Here is a 26,780-nt window from a genome sequence, read left to right as displayed (position 1 = left end):
GTAGAATGTGAACGTTCTTAAGGTGAGTGTGTGTGTGATGCCATAATTTCCTCCTACATCACAAATACATGCTGATACGTTAATTGGTTTCAGTGAATCAATGTTAGTGTACCTAAATGGCAAAAGAAACTTAATGGGGTGGGGGAGGTTGACAGGTATATGAGAGAGAATACATTTTAGGGAACTACAAGAGAATGAATAAAAATATGATTGGGAAATACGAGATTATTCTCATATAATTGTAGCTGTCATAGGAAAACAGTATCCATCATCCTGGACCCCCACCACCCATGTCATGTCCTCTTCTTGCTGCCATCAGGAAGGTGGTACAGGAGCCTCAGAATCCGTACTACCAAGTTCAAGAACAGTTATTATCCCTCAACTATTAGGCTCTTGAACTACTGGGGATAACTCTCACTCAGTTTCACTTCCCCTATCAAGTTCTTGATATGTATTGCTTATTTATTTATTATTATTATTATTATTATTTGTTTCTTTACACTTGCAGTTTGTTGTCTCTTGCACTTTGGTTGTTTATTCATCCTGTTGGATACAGTCTTCCATTGATTCAATATGTTTCCTGGATTTACCGTGTATAACCAATCTAAGGGTTGTAGAAGCTGACATATATACACTTCGATAATAAATTTACTTTGAACTTTGAGATTAATTTGTTGGAACTAGCATTATCCAGTGGGTTGAATGACCACCTCCTGTGTTGCAATAAGAAAGCTGATTAATGCACTGAACAACAAAAAAAAGAAAAAATGTGAAGTTATTTACTTTATTAAATAAAACATATTACATCAATGGTGAGGGGATGCAGAAATTTTTGGTACAGTGGAATCTGGGTGTCCTAGAATATGATTTGTAAAAGATATCATGTTGGCACTGTAAGTAATTTGGAAAAATAACAAAACCTCACTACTTATTGCAAAGATTTGGCATGACACCTAAACTCTGGCAAGTTCCCAATGGAATGGAGAGTATGTTGACTGGCAGCATCACTGCCTGGTATGGAAATATCAATACCCTTGAATGGAAAATCCTACAGAAAGTAGTGGATATGGCACAGTCTATCATGGGTAAAGCCCTCCTCACCATTGTGCACATCTACACGAAATATTGCTCCAAGAAAGTAGCATCCATCATCAGGGACCCCCACCACCCAGGACATGCTCTCTTTTCACTGCTACCATCAGGAAGGAGATACAGGAGCTTCAGGACTTACGCCACTAAGTTAAAGAACAGTTACTAGCCCTCAACCATCAGGCTCTTGGACCAAAGAGGATAATTTCACTCAACTTCACTTCATCATTGAAATGTTCCCACAACCCATGGACTCACTTTCAAGGACTCTTCATCTCATGTTCTCAATATTTATTGCTTATTTATTACAGTACTATTATTTCCTTCTTTTTGTATTTACACAGTTTCTGTCATTTGCACATTGGTTGGACACCCAAGTTGGTGCAGTTTCAGGAAAATGAATCTCAGAGCTGTAGATGGTGTAATATATGTACTTTGATAATAAACTGACTGAACTTTGTGATGGAAATTGATACTAATTCTACTTTAGTTAATATTGGATTGGTGAGACCACCTGTTGAAAACTGTGTTGTAAATATTTGCTTACTTAAGGCAGGCTGTTGAAGTACTGAATAAGTAGAAGATTCACCAGACTAATGAAATGCTGTAAAGACTCAGCAGGTCAGAATCAGAATCAGGTTTATCATCACTGCATGTGTCGCAAAATTTGTTAACTTAGAAGCAGCAGCACAATGCAATACATGATAACAGAGAGAAAAAAAGAAAATAAATCAATTCAAGAATATATATGTACAGTAAATATTTTAAAAAATAGTGCAAAAACTGAAATTATATTGTAAAGAGAAACAAACTCTGCTTCCCTTTTCAAAGAGATACAAGAGATTGCAGATTGCTGACATTGGAGAGGGATTGGAGAGGGTTCAGAGAAGGTTCACAAGAATGATTTTGGGAATGAAAGGGTTACCATATGAGGCCTGTACTCACTGGCTTTCAGAAGAATGAAGGGAGAATCTCATTGAAACCTATCGAGTGTTGAAAGGCTTCGACAGAGTAGATGTGAAGAGGATGTTTCCTAAGGTGGGAGAGTCCAGAGGGCACAGCCTCAGAATAGAGGGATGTTCATTTACAGTGGAGATTGGGAGGAATTTTTTTTTTGTCGGAGAGTGGTGAATATGTGGAATTCATTGCCACAGGTGGTTGTGGGGACCAAGTCATTGGGTATATTTAAGGTAGAGGCTGATAGATTCTTGATTAGTCAGGGCACGGAAGGTTATGGGGAGATGGCGAGGTCCTCCGGAAGTTTGTTTTTGACCTTTACTCAAATGCTGGCTGACCCACTAAGCATTTCCAGCATTTGTTTTGCTTTTATTTATGATTCCAGCAATGCAGTTTCTTCTGATTTTTATTTGGTGGCTTAGTACCTGGAGAGGTCAAAAAGGGTCAACACTGAGTGTTGTTGTACTTGGAGAAAAGGTTGAGTTGGTAGGGGTATCTTCACTTAAAGCTTAGAACAGTGATTTCATCAAAGTACGCAAGATCTCGAGCAGCCTTGACAGGGTAAACCTGGAGAGAACGTTCCCACTTCAGGAGGATTTCTGAATAGTAGCCACCGTCTAAAAATGAAGGGGGAAGGGGAGGGTCATCCAATAAAAGAAAGAAATAAGGCAAAATCTTTATTCTCAGAGATTTGATGGTCATGGGACTCTGTTCCTCAAAGGGCTGTGGAAGTAGCCTTAAGTATTTTAAGGCAGAGATAGATAGATAGATGGATATGATAAGCAAATGGCTGAAAGCTTCCTGCCAGTAGGCAGGAATGAGACACTGAGGTTACAATAAGATTAACTATTATCATACTAAGTAGTGGAGGTGGCTTGATGGGCCACATGGCCTTCTCCAGCTTCTGATTTTAATGGTTGTATCACCAAGATAATAAAGATGGTGTTCAACCTGAAGAGGCTCATGACTTTTAATTTAATAATCATCAACAAACTCATGTAATTCATGCACGATGCTGTGCCAACTGCATTTTTGTCATCTTAATAAATTAAGTCAGCACTGATTTAAATTACACATTAACAAAAGAATAGGTTTTTTTTTCCAGAAATATTCACAGAATAATAATTTTAAATTGTTTTCCTCTGTCCTCTTCAAATTATATAGAAAATTAACTGAGCTGGAAGAAACAATTCATGCCTTCCACTCATAACGAATGCTTATGAAGATCAAGTAACCTGCTGCTATGCTTTTTCATAATCTATTTAGAAAAATCATACAAATATACAAATGTTTATTCAACATATCGCTTTGCTACTTCAAGCACTAAGATAATGCCTTCACGTTATTATTTTGCTTCTTTCCTCTCTATGCTCCTTAGAAAGGGGACAAACAACCGGTTAAGAACCCCTCATCCAAAATGCTTGGGACAGGGAAGTGTTTCGGATTTTGGAATAATTGCAGCTATATAAGATAGTTTGGGGATAGGACCCAAGTCTAAAATCCATATGCATTACATATACAGCTTATGCATATGAGAAAGTCTGCAGATACCGGAAATTCAGAGCAACACACACAAATGCTGGAGGAACTCACCAAGTCAGATTGAGGAGGAGGAGGAGGGGCCAAGAGTGAAGTAATAGGCAGATGAGATGAGATAAGAGGTCAAAGTGGGGAACAGAGGACAGGTGGGGGAGGGAATTTGTTTACCAGAAAGAGAAACTGATATTCATGCCATCAGGTTAGAGGCTTCCAGATGGAATATAAGCTGCTGTTCCTCCACCTTAAGGGTGGCCTCATCTTGTCACAAGAGGAAGGCGTGGACCAACATGTGAGAATGGGAAAGGGAATTGGAATTAAAAAGCTTGGCCACCACCAGGAAGTTCCACTTTTGGTGGATGGAGTGGAGGTGCTCGAAGCGGACCCCCAATTTACGAAGGATCTCACCAATATAGAGGAGGCCGCATCGGGAGCACCGGACACAATAAACAACCTTAGAAGATTCACAAGTGAAGTGTTGCCTCACATGGAAACATTGCCTGGGATCCTGAATGGACGTGAGAGAGGAGGTGTATGGGCAGGTAAAGCACTGAGGCCGCTTGCAGGGATAAGTGCAGGGAGGGAGATTAGTGGGGTGGGATGAATGGACAAGGGAGTCGTGTAGCTGGCACCAGATATTCAGGATAAATGTCATGAAGATGCTGAGCAGCCAAGGGTTTAAAATACTATTATAGACAGCAAGTCGGGGAGGAAAAGATGCAATATTTACAAGTGCCAAATATTGTAAGAAACAAAGAAAAGCTTTTTCATCTTAAAACTTTTATAATCGAATTACAAACCACATAAAATTACTTTGTTTTAGAGCCAAAGAGCTTGGGATTGCAATAAACTTGTGCAACATTAAAAGCTGAGAGCTCATCTTTGGGGCATTTATAAGAGTTCAATTGGATTAGTTTTTCTTGATTGCGGTGCAGTGGAATGCAAAACTGTACAAGCTCTCGAGGCAGGCTAGATCACTGGCAGTAAGTAACCTCAGAATTCCAGTTAAATCTATGTTGGGAAATTTCAAAGTTTTGTTATAGTCTTATATTACGATGATGCAATATTACAACCTGAAAATGGGTAAATTGGTTTATTACTGTCACAGCAAAAAATTTGTTTTGCAAGTTATCCATACAGATCATTTCATCACATCAGAAGTTTAGGTAGTACAGGAGAAAACAATAACAGAATGCAAAATAAATTATTACAATTACAAAGAAAGCACTGTCAACAAGGTGCAAGGGCATAAATTGTTTTGTGATAATAAATAACCTGTTCACTGATTTACACCCTTCACCGAATGAACATGAACACACACACACACTCTCTCACTCATTTTATGAGTGGATAGTGGGTATCTAAAACTACGCATTTCAGATAGTGATTTCTGAAATCTGCAGGGTGAATTTTGAAACTCATGGCTGTAGTGGGGCTCGTCTGTATTGTTGTACAATCCCATTCCCTTAGCAAAATTCTGAAAATTCTAATGATTACGACTCCAATAACAGTGTGCACATTTTTGATTGAGTAGCACCACCTTAACAAAAAATATAAAAATTATTTCCTGACTTTGCATTAGATAGAATGTAAAATCTAAACTATAAAAAAAATTAATCATTTCCAAATCCACTACTGAACTGCTACAGTAAAATTAGTAACTGCTGCTTACCAAGAGGGTGCAAAAAATAACTAATCTTCAACATAGAAAACCACGTCATTCTTGCTGCTGAATGATAAATATTCTTTCACAGAAAGCAAACTAGGAAGGTAAATATGCAATGTTGAAGGATATATATCAACTGCCTTGGAGAAATTATTCATTAAAGTTTCTTTTCTTGGTAATAACTTTGCCATAATAACTTAAAATTTCAGAGTTTCAGAATATCTTTTAATGTTTTAACTAGCTTACATTATTACATTTCATGAATGCTGTAAAATTCTACCTTCTAGAAAATATGTAAAGCATGTGGAGAGATTTCTGAACATGGTTGCAAAATGAAAAGAGTATCTTATAAGATGATTTTACTGGTAAAATCTGAATGGAAATCCAATGAAACCTTTCTTTATAATGAAAGAGGAGACACACCATGAGAAAATGGGCTTTTGAGGCACATACTCAAGGACATCTGCTCTAGGTCTTTGAAAGTGCTGACAATAGAAGAGACTGAGCTAAGAAGTAATCTGAGGTCTTAGGAAACAGAAGTTCGAAGTTCAAAATAAATTTATTATCAAAGTACATATCTTTACACATACAACCCTGAGATTAAGATAGTTAGATAGAGCTCTTAAAGATAGCAGAGTGAAGGGATATGGGGAGAAGGCAGGAAAAGGGTACTGATTGTGGATGATCAGCCATGATCACAGTGAATGGTGGTGCTGGCTCGAAGGGCTGAATGGCCTACTCCTGCACCTATTGTCTATTGTCTATTAATCTTCTTGTGGGCATACTCAATAAATTCAATAACCATCACAAATCAATGAAAGACCATACCAACAGGTGGAAAACCAGTGTGCAAAAGATAACAAACTGTGCAAATACAAAATGAAAGAAAAAGTAAATAATAATATAATAAATAAACAATAGATATTGAGAACATGCGTTGAGATGAACCTGTTGAAGAGTCCTTGAAAGTGAGTCCATTGTTTGTGGGAACAATTCAGTAATAGGTCAAGTGAAAATGAGTGAAGTTATTCCCTCTGGTTCAAGAACCTGATGGTTGAAGGGTAATAACTGTTCCCAAACTTGTGAGTCCTGAGGTTCTTGTACTATCTTCCTGATGGCATCAGTAAGGAGAAATTCATAAATACGTACATAAGTTATCAGCTACTTACATCCAAACAATTCATTTTTCCACAATGATTGATGTCAGCTGGACACAGATAATTTTTTTTTAAAAGACTAAATTCCTAAATTCCATTTCATGATCACACAAAACTATAGAAAATGTAATGATAACTGCAATTATAATATACAACTTTCTAATTCTGAACAGTACTAAATATACCAGCTTACTAAAACATCACATTTTTCCAAATTTGCATTAATTAGAAGGTAAAACAAGATCACGAAAGACATTAACTTAAATCTGCAGTGTCGCTGGTGAACTGACACAAGCACGTGGATGCCAAGTTTGCAACTGTGCCTTACCTTGCCAAGTACGAAAATAACTTGTCTTTGACATGATTAATCTGTTTATACTATTTAAAGACACAAATGCAACAAAAAAGGGACAAACCTCAACAATCAGCATGCTAAAAAAAAACAAGAGAGCCTAAGGTTTCCTCCTAGAACATGAAAGACAGACCTGGTTACCAAGATAATCACTTGTGTGATTAAATGTAGTTCCTTAAGGTTATTATAGCCGGGGGTGGTAGTGAGGATAAGCTCCCACTACTACTAAATGCTCCCAATGACATGCATCTTAAATAGCCTCTGACAACCAAGTACAGCTTCTGGCCTTTACGTATGGCTTAGGTACTAAACCCAGCAGAACCGTTTGACAGGAGAAGGGGCAAAGGTGGGTTAGTGGCACCTCAAAAACCAGTCATACTGGGCAGAAGGGGCTCGTCAGTCATGGTTGGAAGCTCATCTATGAGAAGGAAAACTCTGATCTCAAACCTCCGCTGCCCTGCAGTATACCCACTCATGGGGAAGGCTCTAGGAATAAATACCAAAGAAAAATCTGGAGCCGTAGTCCTACATCAAGTTCACACTGCATGGCAACTTCTATGATGCCTCTGGTGCCAAACTGTATCAGTTTCTACCATTCCTGTGGACTCATCTGCAGAGTGAAGAGGGAAGAGCCTGCTGCATGAGCAAAAGCTTGCTTCCTGCGTCATACAAGGTTTACGCCATTCTTATTCCGTCTTTATCTATTGTGGGAATTTTTGGGCTGCAGCTTTGATTCTAAAGAAATGTTTAACTTTCAAAAAAATTAAGCTTTAACTTCAAGAACATTTTCTATTAAATGAAAAGGAAATGATAGAGAAAATCTCATCAGGACTAGACAACAAAGGTGATAAACCAACAACAATTAACATAGTTATTGCACGCTATAACCTGTGTAGCATCCGAACATGCTTCTCTGCAGATGGATGTAGAAAGAGGAAAGGATATAGAGACTTGGAAAAATTTAGGAATGGAATTTCAGAACTGAAGCCACGGAAGCTGCTGGTGGATTGAAGCTGCGGCAGTAGAAATGATGGAGTATGGACACCAAGGACGGTTGAGAACTGCTGGAGATTACAGGAAATAAAAAGGGGCTATGCCATGGATCTGGCAGCAAAATGAGAACTTTTAATTTGATTTGCTACTAATTCAGGTCAGTGATCACTGAGTGATAGAAGAATGAAATCTGGTGCATGTCAAGATAAGAATAAAATAAACAATGCAAGTTAAGTTACAAAAATATTGAATGTTTACATTGGCATTTATAGATATGAGAGTTACGCCAAAATACCAACAAAATAACTGCCTTAATTTAAAAGAAACATGGGAAATATTTTCACTTATTTTACACTTCTGAAGACTTACAGGGCAGACCTTTCACTAATTTTGAAGTTGTTCACTGCATGCTCTAGGTGACCAGTTGGATTTCCCAGCTGCGAGGTCTGTGTTGTCCTTTTGCCCTATAATAGTAAACTAGACAACGGGGTGACCCGTTGGGGCACCCTTTGAGAGAAGGGTAGTGCAGTCTGATGTGACCAGAATGAACATTAAATTTTCCTGAATGCTATTGGCATCGCTTTGCTTTGGAAACTGAAGTAGAAAACCTCAGTTTATTAAAGAAGAACAACGCGTAGCAAAGCAAATATAGCTCCTCTGCATTTAACGAAGGACACTTTTGATGGCATCATTTCTGGTTTATCTGCCACCCTTGTGCCTCTCATTGTCATTCTGGAGATGTACAGTACTTTCATCCCCCGTCTCTTCAGCTCTTCTGCTGATTGTTGTTTGTCTCTGATCCTGGAGAAGTGCATGCCTCTCCTCATCTGTCTCTTCTTCTCTCATCTTTTTTTGTCCTGACTCTTTGATCCTGGAGTCGTGCGGCCCTGGCCTCATCCGATTCTTGTTCTCTCCCTCTCCTTGCCGCTTCCCGACAACGTTTGGCGTCATCTCTTGACCATAATGTCCCCCTTCCCTTTCTACGCGGCATAATTAGGCTGACCATTTTTTTTTACCCTAATGCCGGACAGAAGGTGCGAAGCAGTAACACCAAAGGATGCTGATTATTCTTAATGCTGTGGTTGGCGCTCTCCTAAATAGACGTGATATAGTCACTGCTGTCCTTTGACTGCAGCAAGGGGTTTTATGTGTGTCTCGAAGTACGTCATTATAATAAGATTTAATGATCTCTTATTGATGGGTGGCAGTTAGATCTGTCCCAATCCTGCACATGCTGACGGTGATTAGCAGAACGTGACCCCTCGAAATAGAGTGCCCAGCCCTTTTGCTCCAGTAGGTGTCGCTGCTGAAGCTGGCCAGGCGCATGTGTCGGGCTGTCGCATCCCGATTTCCATGATGGCCGATCGGGTCTCGGGTGAAAGCCAGCCTGTTGATTTTTGGCGAATGAGCAATTTCCTACGAACATATAACCCTGAACTTTGCCTGCATTCTTTAAGTTAGCGCATTCTAATTTGATTTAGCCAAAAAAAGTGCCGCTGTAATGCATCGTTTGCGCTAATTGGAGGTCACAAACAGACAGAGCATGAGAGTTTTAGTAGTATATAGATTCCTCAATAGCATTACAGGCATAGTATAAAATAATGCTGCTGGTACAAGCCTCTACTGATAGTAGACTTTGGGAATTCTAAAGGAAAGGTGGGCAAGTGTTGGAGGCTGAGATCCCCCACTGGAGCACGCCCCATCTTCCTGGGTTTGACCCATCTCTCTCTCTTCTCGCTGAAACCACCAGACAGGTGGTGCTAGAATGTTGGTTCTGCTCCACTGTGTCCGGGAATAGTTGTTGCCTTGCAGCCGCCAGGCTCTTGGACCGGCTTCACTTGCCTCCGTGACTGTGGTTTCATTTTCAGGGGACTCTGGGGTTCATGTTATGTGTATTCTTTGTTTGCTATTTATTATTTGCACAACTGATTCTTGTTTCACACATTGGATATTTGTTGGTCTTGGTTGTGTGGTGTCTTCCGTGGATTCTGTTGTGTCTTTGTATTGTGGCTGTCTCCAAGATTGTATAAGGTGTACATATTTTAATAATAAATTTACCTTAAAACTTTGAAAAGACCTGCTTCAATGTTGTAATCGTACCTGCTCCAATGGAAGTAAATTAAAGTTAGAGGAGTAATACTCACTAAAGTGGAACACATCGTACAAACCTAGACAGTAATGCTGAGGCACCATTACCATGTTTGCAACAGTGAATTGCCACATGTGTAAGACTGCTAATATTTTTTTTCATTCTACAGCTGGGAAACATCTTGTGGTAAACTGAAACCCCTTAGGTTTTCTTTCTTGTTCAGTCATTGGCAAATGTAGCTCATTTTGTACCCAATAAATATTTACAGACTGATATGATGCATGAAATGCCTAAAGCTGTGTAATACTAAAACTTAAAAAATCAAGGACAAAGCTGATTCTAGGATATTTGAAACTGTGAATCTCTTGAATCTCATGAGTTACGAGAAATGTAATGAGAAACAATAGTAAGTGTGATACAGGTTCTAAATATAACAAAACAAAAAGCTCTATTTAATAAAGCTTCAAATAACATTATGAAAATGAATACTGCACCAATTTTATTAGTAGAGCAACAGAGGTGTGCACAAGGAGGAACAGCAGGAATGTGCCCTCCACTCACCGTGCCCTCTCTCAATTAATCTGATGAAGTCCTGGAAACCCCTCTAGATGTTCACTTGATTAAAGCTGGTGGATTTTAAAATTCTGCGCACGTTCCTGTGTCACACTGACTAGCTGACTAGGTATAGAGCTCAAGCTGGTCTACTCTTTGTAACTGAAATGCTGACTACGCAAGTAAACTAGGACATTAACACACTGATATTAGTATCTTCAATATAGTGAGGGTCCCAAGGCATTTCACAGGAGCCTGAGTCAGACAAATTGGGGAAACTAGGACAGAAGGACAAAAGGCAATTTGAAGAGCCAGTTGCAGAGAAAAGTCTCAACTGGGAGCACTTCTAATAAGAAGGCCAATCAGAAATGAGATAATTTCTTTTCAGTGTGCAGTATCAATGTGGCTAAATTACTGGACTGTAAACTAGAGCTTGTGTTGTGACTGAGAGACACGAGTACAAATCCCTACAGAAGCAGATGACCAGCATTGTGGCTGATACTTAACTCTTTCCTCAAGCCACTGTATTTGAGAGGCAATAAAAGAAAATAAAATAGTAATATAATATCTAGAAGGTTGCCTAACTAATCTGCATTCAGCAGCTCAATCTCATCAGAGGGAGTTTGAATTCAGTAGGTCTCCTGAGTTGAAGGAGATACTAAATATATTCTGCACTAGCAATTCTAAGTGTTCAAACCCCACCTTGAGAAGATACCGAATTACATCCTGTGTGGAGGATGTGAAAATATGCTTCTGGTTCCTCTAGGTGGAGCTTACGGTACAGGTGACTGTAGAGGCCAAGTTATTGGGTATACTTAAAGCAGAGGTTGATAAACTTTTGATTAGTTGGGGCATGAAGGGATACAGGGAGAAGGCAGGAGATTGAGGCTGAGAGGGAAAATGGATCAACCTTGATGAAATAGTGGGGCAGACTCGATGGGCCAAATGGCCTAATTCTGTTCCTATATTTTATGGTCTTTATGATCTAGATCTCACTAGGTGTACAAGTGATGGAAAAAGGGCCTTCAACTTGACAATGTAGAGACATAACTACAAAGATTACTTCGCTTACAAGATTAAAACCAGCACAGTATAGGCCCCCAACTAAAAGGCAATCTATTCACAAGAAGCACATCATGATATCTTCAGATGCATAATTACAAAAAATACTGAAGTATGAAAATAGTTCATCCATCTTCAAGCACTGTGAAATTATATGCGGGCTATCTCAAAAACAAGAAATCTATATAATGTCAGCAGGGAATGGAGGTAGAAGGTTCAAGTGCAGGCATAGAGGTTTAGCTTAATTTGGCTTCACGATTGGAACAGACATCATTGGCCAAAGGACCTGTTCCTGTAATGTACAGTTCTGTCTCTGCAAACAGAAAGGTAAGAAGCTTCTAACTTCCCCTCCACATGAAAATTCAGTAAGGCATTGACCAGTGCAATGCCAATAATAAAATAAATGAAGTTAGAGAAAAACGTTTTTACAAAACTTACTGGAGCAATTCAGTTTCTACATTAAACAGCTCCCAACTACTCAGATTTCATTAAGCGTAGCTCAGATTTATTGCACTCATTTAAACTTCAATCTCTGCCAGGACAGCCTTACATATTCCCATTGCATCACCAGATTCATTTTACAAGTTCTACTGCCGAGAAACTTTCTTCAGTAGATGAGTAAATTGGCACCCTATTTTTCAGCTCATGAGATTTCCTTTTTCATCAAACCTGTCACTTTTGCCCATTTTGAATTATAATCAATGATAAACGTAAGATTTCCTATTCTTTGAAAACACACACACACATGCCCTATTCAGCAACAAGCTGCCGCACCAGTTAACAGTAGCTTTATTTGCTTAAAGGCTGGTGAAATGGTGTTACTGCTGACAACAATGCTCCACAGTGCAGGAAGGAAAATTTAGTGCTTTTGACTGTATCCAAGGCTTGGATCTCTGGATGTTACGGCTCTGGAGACCAAGTAAAATGCACTCCTGTACTTCAGCCAATAGGGAACCACAGCACACTACAACAAAGGAGGTTGGCACTACGCTTAAATAATAATCTCCTGACATTCTAAAGACAAGATAAAAATTGAACATCATAGTGTAAACTGCAGATTTCTGAGAACACTATGCTTACTTTAGATCTCCATGGAGAAGTCATTGCAAATATTTCAGGCATGCTTCAAGTTCCACATCTTTTCCAATGTGGACCATTGACTCAGTCAGTGTGAATTTCACCTTTGAGCAGTCACCTGCTATTTGAAGTTACAAATATCCACCTGCACTTACTAATTTTAAACATAAAACAGTTATAATCCAGAATACATTGTCTACAAGAGTAGAAATGTGCAACTTCAACAACTCTCGACAAGCTCGAAACCATACAGGACATAGCAGCCTGCTTGACACTCTTGCCCCGGCCACAAGTATTCACTCATTCCGGGACTGACGTGCAGTAGCAGCAGTTCGTACCAGCTACAGGATGCCCTGCAGAAACTAATCAAGAGTTCTTAGACCGCCCTTTCCAAACCCACCACCTCTAGCAGCTTGAAGAATAAGGGAAGCAAAAACATGAATTATCAGTCAGCCACACACAATCCTGATTTGTAAATATATCATTCCTTCATTGTCACTGGGTCAAAATCCTGCAACTCTCTCCATAACAGAACTGTGGGTATTCTCACTTCTTATGGCTTGAAGTGGCTCAAGAAGACATTTCACCACTATCTTCTCAAGGACAACCAGGAATGGACAATTAAATGGAGGCACAAGAGACTGCAGATGCTGGAATCTGGAGTAACACACTACATGCTGGAAGAACTCAGTTGGTCAAGCAACTTTGGTGGGAGGTAAGAAATTCCAAAACCCACATCAGAACTGTTTATTCCCTACCCCCCACAGATAAGAATGGGGGGGTGAAATGGCCAACACAGAGAGGACAAGGGAAACGGTAAGAAAGGACTCCAAGGTGACTGTTGGACTGAGGAGGTTTGCAGAACTCATCAATTTTATCACCTTAACCATCATTTCCCACTCTGCTCTCAAATTCATTTTTACTATTTCTGACACTTCTCCACCTTTTCTAGATCTCATTGTCTCCATCTCATGAGACAAACCAGCCACTGATTTTTGCTATGAATCCATCAACTCTCACAGCCACTTAGACTACACCTCTTCTCGTCTTGTCTCTTGTGAGGTTTCCATTCCTTTCTCCCCATCTCTCCATCTCTGCCGCATCTGCTCGCAAAATGAGGCCCTAAGACCATGAGATATAGGAGCAGAAGTAGGCTATTTGGCCTGTCAAGTCTGCTCCGCCATTCAATCATGGGTGATCCAATTCTTCCAGTCATCCCTACTCCCCTGCCTTCTCCCCTTACCCTTTGATGCCACGGCTAATCAAGAACCTATCTATCGTCGCCTTAAATACACCCAATGACTTGGCCTCCACAGCCACTCGTGACAACAAATTCCACAGATTTACCACCCTCTGACTAAAGTAATTTCTCCACATCTCTGTGCCCAATGGACGTCCTTCAATCCTGAAGTCGTGCCCTCTTGTCCTAGTCTCTCCTACCATGGGAAATAACTTTGCCCTATCTAATCTGTTCAGGCCTTTTAACATTCAGAAATTTTCTATGAGATCCACCACCCCCCTCAATTCTCTTGGACTCCAGGGAATACAGCCCAAGAGCTGCCAGATGTTCCTCATACGGTAACCCTTTCATTCCTGGAATCATTCTCGCGAATCTTCTCTGAAATCTCTCCAATGTCAGTATCCTTTCTAAGGAGCCCAAAACTGCACACAATACTCCAAGTGTGGTCTACGAGTGCCTTATAGAGCCTCAACATCACATCCCTGCTCTTATATTCTATACCTCTGGAAAATAATGCCAACATTGCATTCGCCTTCTTCACCACCAACACAACCTAGAGGTCAACCTTTAGGGTATCCTGCACAAGGATTTCCAAGTCCCTTTGCATCTCTACATTTTGAATTCTCTCCCCATCTAAACAACAGTCTGCCCGTTTATTTCTTCCACCAAAGTGCATGACCATACACTTTCCAACATCGTATGTCATTTGCCTCTTCTTTGCCCATTCCCCTAAACTATCTAAGTCTCCCTGCAGGCTCTCTGTTTCGTAAACACTACGCACTCCTCCACCTATCTTTGTATCATCGGCAAATTTAGCCACAAATCCATTAATCCCATAGTCCAAATCATTGACATACATCGTAAAAAGCAGCGGTCCCAACACTGACCCCTGTGGAACTCCACTGGTAACCAGCAGCCAGCCAGAATAGGATCCCTTTATTCCCACTGTTTTCTGCCAATCAGCCAATGCTCAACCCATGCTAGTAACTTCCCTGTAATTCCATGGGCTCTTATCTTGCTAAGCAGCCTCATGTGCGGCACCTTGTCAAAGGCCTTCTGAAAACCCAAGTACGCCACGTCTACTGCATCTCCTTTGTCTACCCTGCTTGTAATTTCCTCAAAAAATTGCAGTAAGTTTGTCAGGAGGGATTTTCCTTTCAGGAAACCATGCTGGCTTTGGCCTATCTTGTCATGTGCCTCCAGGTATTCCGTAATCTCATCCTTAACAATCAATTCCAACAACTTCCCAACCACTGATGTCAGACTAACAGATCTTTAGTTTCCTTTCTGCTGCCTCCCACCCTTCTTAAATAGTGAAGTAACATTTGCAATTTTCCAGTCATCCGGTACAATGCCAGAATCTACGATTCTTGAAAGATCATTGTCAATGCCTCTGCAATCTCTCCAGCTACTTCCTTCAGACCCTGAGGGTGCATTCCATCAGGTCCAGGAGACTTATCCACCCTCAGACCATTACACTGCAGAGGTCTTCCACTGTGAAGTCTGATGCAAAATACGCATTCAGTTCCACTGCCACCTCTGCGTCTCTCATTACAATATCTCCAGTGTCATTTCCTATTGGTCCTAATCTACCCTCAACTCTCTTTTACCCTTTATAGACTTAAAAAAGCTTTTAGTATCTTGTTTGATCTTAGTCGCCAGCTTCCTTTCATAATTCATCTTTTCTTCCCTAATGACCTTCTTAGTTTCCCTCTGCAAGTTTTTAAAAGCTTCCCAATCCTTTATCTTCACACTAGCTTTGGTTTCCTTGTATGCCCTCTCTTTTGCTTTTACTTTGGCTCTGAGTTCATTCGTCACCCACGGTAGTGTCCTTCCTCCATTCAAAAATGTCTTCTTATTTGGAATATGTCTGTCTTGCACTTCCCTCATTTTTTGCAGAAGCTCTAGCTATTGCTCCTCTGCTGTCCTTCCTGCTAGTGTACCTTTCCAGTCAACTTTGGCCAGTTCCCCTCTCATGCCATTGTAATTTCCTTTATTCCAATGAAATACCGACACATTGGATTTTAGTTTCTCCTTCTCAAATTTCAAAGTGAACTCGATCATATTGTGATCTCTGTTCCCCAAGGGTTCATTAACCTTAAGCTCTCTTTTCACCGCTGGATCATTGCACAACATCCAATCCAGTACAGCTGATCCCCTGGTGGGCTCAACAACAAGCTGTTCTAAAAAGCTATCCCTTAAACATTCTACAAATTCTCTCGAGGTCCAGTGCTGACCTGGTTTTCCCAATCCGCTTTCATGTTAAAATTCCCGGCGATTATCATGATATTGCTTTTCTGACGTGCCTTTTCTATCTCCTGTAGTAATTTGTAATCCACATCCTGGCTGCTGCTTGGAGGCTTACAGTACCATGGTATCTCAAACATCCTCCTTTTACTGGAAGCATGACTTCCCTTCTGTTGTGGTTTTCGGAGCCCTCTCTCACATCTTTACTGTTTCTTGTACCTACCTCTTTCCAAGGAGAGAACAGAGATAACAGTTACCCTTGTCCTTACGTTTTAACTCTGCATCCAGTATACCATCTTTTGACGTTTCCATCAGCTGCAATATGATCCCATCATCAGCCACATCCTCTTCTCCCCACCCTTCCTGGCTTCTGCATTGATCACTCCCTCCATAACTTTCTATTTTGCTCATCCCTTCACATCCATCCCCCCTCCCCCCCTTACCCCTGGCACTTTCCCATGCCCTCACAGGAAACGTTCCTCTTGTCCTTACACCTTCTCCAAAGTCCTAAACAATCTCTCCAAGCAAATGTTTACATGCATCTCATCCAACTTGTCTTCTGTAATCTGTGCTCTTGATGAGGCCCCTTCGACATTGGTAAGACAGAGCAGTCTCAGCACCTGTTTTGCAGTACACCTACGCTCAGTCTGCAATGGCAAACCCAGGTTCCCAGTTGTGAACCACTTCAATTCCTCTCCCTATTCCTATGATGACCTGTCAATCCTTTGCCTTCTCTACTGCCAACACAAATTACAAGAGAACCATATTATACTCTGACTGGGTAGTCTATAACCCAGTGGCATGAATATAGGGTCCTTCCAATTTTAGGTATCCAACTGCCCTCCTCTTCTTTTTTCCTCTTACACCTTATCTCTTTCAGATCCTCCAGTACTCCCCCACTCATTTTTCACTCACCTTTGTCCCTTTACCACTCCTCCACCCACCAACTTCACGCATAGGACTTCCCCCACTTGGTTCCAACCGTTGTAAACCTCTCCTTTTCCCTCCAATGGTACTCATTCTCTTCACCTTTACTAATCACGATTCAACATCATCGTTCCTGCTTATACCCCACTTGCAGCTGCCTCCCATCTTCACACCCCCTTCCCCCACCCTTGCTCCATTTGTTGTTTTCTCCTTTTCCTCTCTCTCTGTCTAACTGTACCTATCATTCACCTACCACAGTCTTCCAACTCCATCCCTGCTCAGCTCTCCTTCCTGGCATCACCTGCCTCTCATCTTGTATGTCTCCTTAGTCCGCTAAATGCCTCAAGATCCTTTGTTGTCACTCTCCTGCTCTCTACACTTGCCATCTTGCCCCTCCACTGGTGCAGAGATTTGGCCTGAAATGGGTTCTTTCCTCCCACCGGTTCTGCTTGATTTGCTGAGTTTTTCCTGTAGATTGTGTGTTGATGGGCAATTAAATATTGACTTAGTTATCAAAGAAAACATCCCTAGAATAAATATATATAAAAAGAGAGACAAAAATCATTTAGGGGTTCCAACAGACAATTGGATAGACGCCTGTACAAAATAAGGAGCAGAGCTACAGGAAAAAGCAGCATAATGGAATTGATTAGATTAACTAGTGGCTAACACAGGCCCAGCGGGTAACTGGCTTCCTTTGGAATTGTAAGATAGTCAGTGAAAGAGCTGATTGCGAACTTTGGGAAGGATAAGACAAGGGAACACGAGCCAATCCCCATCGAGGAGTCAGAAGTGGAGAGAGTGAGTACATTATGACAAACAAGAGCTGTAGAGAATTCAATGGTGTAAACTATCTTTCCATCCTTTCGCAGAGTTTGCTCAAGCTACTGTTTAGGCATCTTTTCCTCACCTCCATTAGGGCCTGGGTCAGGGGGACCCAAGCTGATGCCACCCCAAGAGCTGCCAGTCCAGCCTCTTTCTCTTTTAACTTTTGTCTTCCTTTTCTTCTCCCATTCCTCCTGCTGTCGAAGGACTTGTGCCTGCAAGTCTTCTTGTTGCTTTTGGTCACGCTTTCCGATTGATTGAATGGTTCCACTTTTCACAACAGGAGCGTTTAATCCAGGCCAGAGGAAGCCAGCTCGTCCTAAAAAACAAATCAAAAGATCTGCTTAAAACGCATTCAGCCAAGGTTAATAACATCGATATATCAGCAGAACACTCTGAACAATGGAAAGTCAAGTCATGTACTTCCATACTACATTCCCTCTGGAAATTACATTATCTAGTAAGGAGAATAAATCACTCAAAATTGCGAAATAGTATTACATTCTCTTTTCCCTTCTTTCACACTAGTTGCAAAGAAATCTGCAGAGACTAGGAATCTAAAATAAAAGGGAAATAATCACCAAAATACTCAGCGGATCTGGGAGCACATTCTCTTTAACTTAAAATGCTCGGTTTCTCATGAAATTTGCTCTCAGGAAAGGACATTGGCCTGAAATGTTAAATGGATTTCTTTCTCCGCAAGTGCTCATTTGCCTGCTGACTATTTCCATCATTATTTTTTAGTCTTTCACACCTATCATTCCACATTCACTAATAACTTACTGATGAAGTTTATTTTTCCCTTCACTTTCTATTCTTCATTCTTATTTTTCTTTTTGATGGAATTCACACAAAATACTGGAGGAACTGAGCAGGCCAGCTGACATCTAGACAGTGGATGTTTCAGGCCGAGACCCTTCATTAGGACCCTATCATTCCTGATGAAGGGTCTCAGACCGAAACATCAACCGATTAGTCTTTTCAGTAGGTGCTGCCTGGCCTGCTGAGTTCCTCCAGCATTTTGTGTGTGTTGCTTGGATTTCCAGCATCTGCAGATCTTCTCGTGTTTTTGATGGGATTAATGGCTTAGTGAAGTGAGCTTAGAAGAAGTAACATAATTTTACTTTAGTTAACTCTTCCATTCTCTGACACATTCATGTCTTCAAATCTATAGTCCATGCCTCTAGGTCGTGTGAAACTGAACCACTATACAACTATTTCCTTTTGTCACATATGATGCAAACTGCACAGAAGACTACCCTAATATTCAAATGATAATAACCCTTGCAACTGGAGTAAAGACGTGCAAAGTATTGCTGTACTGAACTTCCTTTATTGGAATGGAGGTTCATAATACTTAAACTGCATTAAATTTCATAGTCACTTACCTTCACCAACCATCTGTCCTCTGTTCAAATCTTTCTTTATCTTCCGCTTAGTTCGTTTACCCCTTCCCTTTCGTGCTCCGGCACCAGACTCTGCCAGTACACCCCGCCATAATTCATCTGCTGTCACTGTTGAGACAGATAAAGTTTCCATGTGAAGAGAACCACAAAAGTAGCATTTGAAATTGATTCACTCTGTCTATAGAAGTGTTAGATTAGATATGACATTTCACTCAGACCCCTTTCAAAATGCTACCTTCTTTGTCCATACAGAAGTTGTGCACAATTTTGCCATAACATAAATAATGCTCAAGGATACATAAAGGCTTAAGTAACCCAAATGTTTGATTTGACGCGTGACCAGATCATAGGAACCAAATTCATATTCATCATTGCCTTTGGCCCAATGGAGCTTCAGCTGGCTTCACTGTAATCTTGTAAAAGAATAAAATGATAGGGTCTTTATGACATATCAATTTTTTATTGCCAAAGTTGTTAAAATAAGAACTGTTGAGAGGAATTCTGTGATTCAAAGGCCATCTGTGGAGGCAAACAGAACGTCAACTATCCCTCTGTCCTCAAAAGTGCTTGACCTGCTGGTAGTTTGTCTTTTTGCACCAGATTCCAGCACCTGCAGTCTCTTCTGCCTCCAAATTGGTAATATTCATCATTTAACCAATATGACATTGCACAAAGTTTCCATTTGTAACTGCTCTGTTCATATTTCCAAAACAACTAATAGTTTATCTAATGCAAAAAGAAACAAATGCTCAAAGTCGTCAGTGGGTCAGGCAACATCCGCAGAGGGAAATGGACAATCCACCCTACACTCACCCATATCTCACAGCCACCCAGCTTTGTGTTATTAGCAAACTTGGTTATATTACTAACGATACCTTCATTTTAATTATTAATATAGATGAAGAACTTTTGAGGACTCAGCATGGTGCTACTGGTCCAAGCTCCTCAACTCAAAAATCATCTGTTTAACCCCAATCTTGATCCTTTTTATTCTATGGCTCCTTATGACTAGGAATGGATGATGGTCCTGTTGGAGCACTGCCACCAAGAAACTTGGCCAGATGAATGAAGAATCTGTAGGTTGATAAGTGCCCCAAAGTCTGAGCCCTTGTCCTACACTTCAACAGCCTAATAGGGATGGGCAGAGCTGGGGAAGGGATGGGGGAGGAAATTTTCTGGCAACTGATATCCATTGCTAGCTTTAGTTATCTAGAAATTGCTATCCCATTTAAATGGAATGATACAGCAAATCAAGTGAGCTGATACTTCCAGCACAGTTCTGTTACAGCTCAGGAACATCAGGTCACATTGTTAAATTAGGTCTGGTGTCCATTATCTGTCGGCAAAGCAGGGACCCCAGAGTTGATTTTTCTCCTTGTCAGGTAATCTTGTTTCCTACTGAGAACTCAAAGTTATTTTTAAAATGTGAGTATATTTCATTGACAGTGCTCATCCCACCATTAAGTGACTGGGTGTTTGAATGGAGAAGTAGCCCATTTTCAAGCTGCTGACCTTTAACCAAACCAAACCACGAAGTGGCCTGAATTGGGTTGCTGAGCCTCAAGGTAATAACCATCCTATCTCTTCCAAACATTAGGTGATAATCACTTCTCCTTGTAACTACTGTATGTATTATGTGTGTGAGTTATGTATACTGTTGTTTCATTTGACAGTATATAAGTATATGGTTGAATGACAATAAACTCAACTTGAACTTTTAAACATAGCTATTTGAATCTCTGCCCCAGATTGCTGGAAAATCACAAGAAGCATTAGGAACTAAATCAGCAATGTTTTGTTTAATGAATACTTTATTCAAGGAGGATTATCAAATTGGGATTTATTCAGTCTTTACGCCAATACAGAATATGCACATGCACTGTCAAGTCTGGAACATGAGTAAATAAAATAGTTAGGATACAGGTTGCTTGGCTTCATTAGCTGGGTTATAAAACATAACCACGAGTTTATAGAGCAACTATCAGTTAGGCCACAGCTACCTTGTGTAGTTCTGGTCTCCACAGTATGTAATTGTGCTGGGGAGAAGGAGGAGATTTGCCAGAATGTTGCTCAGATGAGGCTGGATAGGTTGGATCTGTTTTCCTTTGAATAGGAAAAGCCGAGGAGATATCTGGTTGAGGTCATTCAAAGTTATGAGGGGTGCGAACAGAGTAAATAGAGAAAAATATTTCTTCTTAGGAGAGGGATCTAAACACTAGGAGCATACGTTCTGAGGTAAATGACAGGAAGCTAAGAGGGGATCTGAAGAAGAATTTTTCACCCGGAGGTGGCTGGAATATGGAACCAACTAGGTGAGGGGGTGGTGGAAACAGAGACTCTAACACAAATTAGACAATATCATATGAATCACCAAAAAGCAAAATAATATGGGCCAAATGCTGAAAAATGGGTTTAGTATTAATAGATGTTTGATACTTGACGTGGAAATGATGGGCCATACGGCCTATTCTTGTGCAATATGACTCTGTAACAGAAGTATTGCATTATTTTTATGTGACTTTTGAATTCTTCGCCCCAATTTTTTTCCTGTCCCTTTCACCCCTTTCTGCATTGTCCTGAATGGTACTTCCATTGCTCTAGGACTGAGGGACTGGAATCTCTGATCATTAATGATTCATTTGCAGGACACTGTCACAAGCAACAAGGGAGGGAGAAAAAAAAAATATGACAGGGTGCAGTCACTCTTACTCCATTTTCTTTGAAATTCCATTTATTAAATGCAATAAAAAACATTAGGCAAGGGAAACATAGGCTGTTGAAGTGATGTAACTGTGCCATTAAGCAAGTCTGTGATATTATATAAGATTATTCAATATCTTACATTCGCGAACACTTAAAATTTTGAATATTTATACTTCTGTAAAAATAAATATAGCACTTAAGGAATTAATATATATACACAGATGAATCCAAATCCAAATACTAACTGTGTTATAACATCTCTAATACTCCTAAATCCATCCTTCAGTATAGCTATCATAACGGTGCCAATGGTACAGCTTTTATGAATTCAGATGACGTTTAAGATGGAAGTTTAGCCAAGGTGCTGAATAGATCAGAATTGTGAATATTAATCAAATGCCTCCCAGGATAGCAATACAATTCTTCATAAAGAATATTAAGTTTGCAAGGCAGAATTCATTTGTTCCACATAATATACTCCAAAAATTCATTTATTTTACCCATAAAATGCATGTCTTAAGAGTTTAGATAATTCATTTATATTTTAACAGCCTGATTTCTCTGAGAGGGTGGAGTTTTCTGCAGGGTATGGACTCTTAACTTGAGAATCAGCAAGGGTAGGAAAAATGAAGGGATATTGAACAACAAATATTCTGAAATCGTCAACCAATAATTCTTAGAATAAAAACATAATTGCTTTCATCAAAAGCAATATATCCAGAAAAAAAACACATCAGAGGAAATAAAAATGTAGGAGTCTTAACGTGTTTTTGTCCTTCTATTAAAGGCCCAGAGCACTCAATTTTGGATTCACTTAATTGCTGCTGTGTGAGTCTTCCCAGTAATGGCAATGCTATATAAAATGACGCAAATGCTGGCCCTTAATTTTAGGTGAAAGTATCCACCTATCAATCATTTTTTAAACTGAATAATTCCACGATGATGATATGCTCAGGATGGCCACGAGCAAAGCAAAAAGACAGAAACCAACTTGCATTTGGATATTGTTTATCACATCATGATATTCTACATCACTTCACAGGCAAATAAGTTCCTCTTAACTGGCCTGGTGTAGGGAAATATATCACTTATTTTTAACTTCAACCAGAAAAATTTGATATAAATAGCCAGATAATCTGGCTTAAAGTTCAAAAGTTCAAAGTAAATTTATCATCAAAGTACAAATATTTCACCATACACAACCCTGAGATTAATTTTTTTGTGGGCACACTCAATAAATCTATAATAGATTAATAACCATAATTGAATCAACGAAAGACTGCACCAACTGAGGCATTCAACCAGTGTGCAAAAGACAATAAACTGCGCAATACAAAAAGAAAGAAATAATATTAATAGTTTAATGGTTCTTCTGGTTGGGAGAACATCTTTTTTTTCAAATAGTGTAATAGAAACTTGAGAGCGAATTTTAGGTTACTATCATATCCAAAAGTTAGCATCAAAGGCAGAGCATTCCCGCAAATTATACTAAAGTTTTAGTATAGTATTATGTAAAGTGAAGCGGGATGTAATTTTGTGGCATTCTGACCAAATCCACCACCAGGTTGACAATGGATGAAGCACTTTGCTCAGAGGATGGTAAAGGGGTGGAACAGTTCCTCAGGAGATGATGAGCAAAAAACAACAAGAAAAATCAGTTGAATATTTGTGGAGATTGGAAGAATGAACAGAAGGTATTCACTGCTGCTCCTTCCGAAGAGAAGTTGGACAAAGTAGGCACACCTGTTGGGAGTTCAGTAGAAAAGTAAACAATATTTGAAGTGTTTAAGTTCTTGCAGGGATAGATCTAGGGGAGACTTGTTACATTTAGGAGAATTCTAGAACTAGAAGTCAATGCTTAAAATTAAGGGGTCACCCACTTAAGGTGGAGATGAGACATTTCTTTGTCCTCTCAGAAACTCCTCCAGAAGAAGATGCTTATGGCCACACAGAGCAAGTACAAACTCCAGATTGATAGGATCTGAGATCAGGATTGAATCCAGGGCCCTTGAATTGTAAGGTAACAGCTTCAAATGTTGCATCATAGTGGAAGCTTTAAATGTTTTAAAGGTAGAAGTAGATAGATACTTGATTATAGAAAGTGTGCAGAAATGTGGAGTTAATGTTGATCAGCCACGATCCTATCAATGTATAGACTTTTATTTGTTCATGTGTAGAGCAGTTACAACTTGTTTTGTAGCCCTGCAGAATCAGCCATGTATTCAAGCAAGCAAGCAAGCAGCATGTTTTGCACCTTTGTTCAAGACTCTAGAATGATAAATTAGCATAAGATTATTCACATATTTTAAGTTACTAAAACTTGAAAGACCATCACTTTAGATTAGTGCTAAAATATCATGAAAGTTCTGAAAGTTAATACTCAAACTGATACTATTAGCCAATGACCCAATGATAACACTGATATGCCCAGTCAAATAAGGAAATTATTAATGTTTGGGAAGTTGCTTTCAAAGGCAAGGAGGAGAAATACAGCCTACCTGCCAACCCACCAAAGAGTGTAGGAGGGAAGGCAGGTTTCCTGTGATTGGCATGTTAACTAGGCTATTTTGAAAGTGCTAATTGAAAATGAGATATACGACAACTTTTGATCTGCTCAGCAGTTCTTCCTGTCCAAGCATATTTCAGTCTGTTATTCAATGAGCATATAAAGGCTCTGGGACATGCCCTGAACCTCATGCAAAAACTCTATACTATAGATGCTGCATTAGGTTCAGTATTGCAACAAATGTTATCACAACTCCTGTTCAATATCTTGTTGGCATTAGTCTGTTGCTTTAGATGTAACAGAGAGAGAGGGATTAAATTAAAGGAGAAGGGTGGCATTACTAGTCAGGGCAAACATCACGACAGTGCTCAGTCAGGACAGACTGGAGAGCTCGTTGAGTGAGGCTTTGTGGGTAGAACTGAGGAATAAGAAAGGTATGACCATGTTATGGACTACCCAACAGTCTGCCGGATTTAGAGGAACAAATCTGTAGAGAGATCGCAGACTATTGTAATAAACCTAAAGTTGTGATAGTAGGTCAGTTTAACTTTCCACATATTGACTGGGACTCCCATAGTAATTATGGAATATGATAGGCTTGGTCCTCGAGTTGAAATTCTAGATTGGAGAAAGGCCAATTTTGATGGTTTCAAAAAGGATCTAGCATTTGAGGATTGGGATAGGTTGTTTTCTGGCAAAGAAGTACTTGGTAAATGGGAGGCCTTCAAATGAAAGTTTTTTTGAGAGTACAGAGCTTCTATGTACCTGTCAGAATAAAAGGCAAGGATAACAGGTTTATGAAACCTTGGTTTTCGAGATATTAAGGCCCTGGTTAAGAAAAAGGAGGTGCATAGCAGGTATAGTCAGGCAAGAACAAATGACACTTAAGGAGTATAAGAAATGCACGAGAACACTTATGAAGGAAATCAGGAGGTCTAAAAGAAGACGATAGACATAGGAGCAGAATTCGGCCATTCAGCCCATCAAGTCTGCTCCACCATTCCATCATGGCTGATCCCGGATCCCACTCAAACCCATACTCCTGCCTTCTCACCGCATCCTTTGATGCCCTAACCGATCAGGAAACTATCAACTTTAAATACACCCACAGACTTGGCCTCCACCGCAGTATGTGGCAGAGCATTCCACAGGTTCACTACTCTCTGGCTAAAAAATTCCTCCTTACTCCTGTTCTAAATGGTTGCCCCTCAATTTTGAGGCTGTGCCCTCTAGTTCTAGATACCCCCACCATGGGAAGACATGAGGTTGCTCTGGCAGCCAAGGTGAAGGAGAATCCTAAGGGCTTCTACAGATATACTGAGAGCTAAAGGATAGCAAGGGACTAAACTGGTCCTATGGAAGATCAGAGTGATAATCTGTGTGGTGCCGAAAGGGATGGGTAGATTTTAAATGAATATCTTGCATCTATATTTACTCAGGAGATAGACACACAGTCTATAGACGTGAGGAAATGCAGCAGCAAAGTAACAGACCCTATACTGATTAGGAGAGAAAGTGTTTGCTGTCTTGAGGCAAATTAGGGTGGATTAATCCCCAGGGCCTGGCAAAATATTCCCTCGAACCCTGAGGGTGACTAGCGCAGAAATTGCAGGGGACCTAGCAAAGATACTTGAAACATCATTAGCAAAGGATGAGGTGCCGCAGGATTAGAGGATGGTTAATGTTGTTCCATTATTTAAGGAATGGCCTAAAATAAACCAGGAAATTATAGGCTGGTGAGCCTAACCTTTGTGGGAAAGTTAAGGAACAGATAATTATGTATTTGGAGAGACAAGGACTGATTAGAGATAGTCAAAATAGTTTTATGTGTGGAAGTGTGTCTAACCAATCTCATAGAGTTTTTCCAAGGATGCCGTCAGGAAAGTCGATGAAGGCAAGGCAGTGTATGTTGTCTACATGAACTTTAGCAAAGCCTTTGATGTGGTCCTACATGGGAGGTTGGTCAAGAATAGTCAGTCAAAAGGCATTCAAGATGAGATAATAAATTAGATTAGACTTTGGCTTTGCGGAAGAAGCCAGAGAGTGGCTGTAGATGGTTGCTCCTCTGAATGGAGGCCTGTGACTAGTGGTGTTCCGCAGGGATTGGTGCTGGGTCCGTTGATGTTTGTCATCTATATCAGCGATCTGGATGACAATGTGGTAAACTGAACCAGCAAATTTGTGGATGACACCAAGATTGGAGGTGTAGTGGATAGCAAGGACGACTATCAAAGCTTGAAGCAGGATCTGGACCAGCTGAAAAAATGGGCTGAAAATGGGCAGGTGGAATTTAATGCAGATAAGTGTAAGGTGTAGTACTTTTAGAGGACCAACCAGTATAGGTTTCATCTGGTGAAAGTAGGACAATGAAGTAAGTGTAGAACAGAGGAATCTGG

General features: G+C 40.1%; 1 protein-coding gene across 1 annotated transcript in view; it reads right to left on the bottom strand.

Annotated features, from left to right (window-relative positions):
• The window catches only part of mrps5 (mitochondrial ribosomal protein S5), a 142,505-nt gene that overhangs the window by 88,623 nt on the left and 27,102 nt on the right, over positions 1-26,780 (bottom strand). The window contains exons 3-4 of the mRNA XM_072246845.1: positions 19,158-19,283; positions 17,855-18,088 (exon numbers count right to left, since the gene is read on the bottom strand). Of these exons, the coding sequence (XP_072102946.1) occupies positions 17,855-18,088; positions 19,158-19,283 (360 nt within the window). The remainder of the gene's footprint in view (positions 1-17,854; positions 18,089-19,157; positions 19,284-26,780) is intronic.

This window comes from Mobula birostris, chromosome 2, assembly GCF_030028105.1.
Source record: "Mobula birostris isolate sMobBir1 chromosome 2, sMobBir1.hap1, whole genome shotgun sequence".
NCBI classification, from domain to species: domain Eukaryota; kingdom Metazoa; phylum Chordata; class Chondrichthyes; order Myliobatiformes; family Myliobatidae; genus Mobula; species Mobula birostris.
This window is presented reverse-complemented; position numbering and strand designations above follow the sequence as displayed.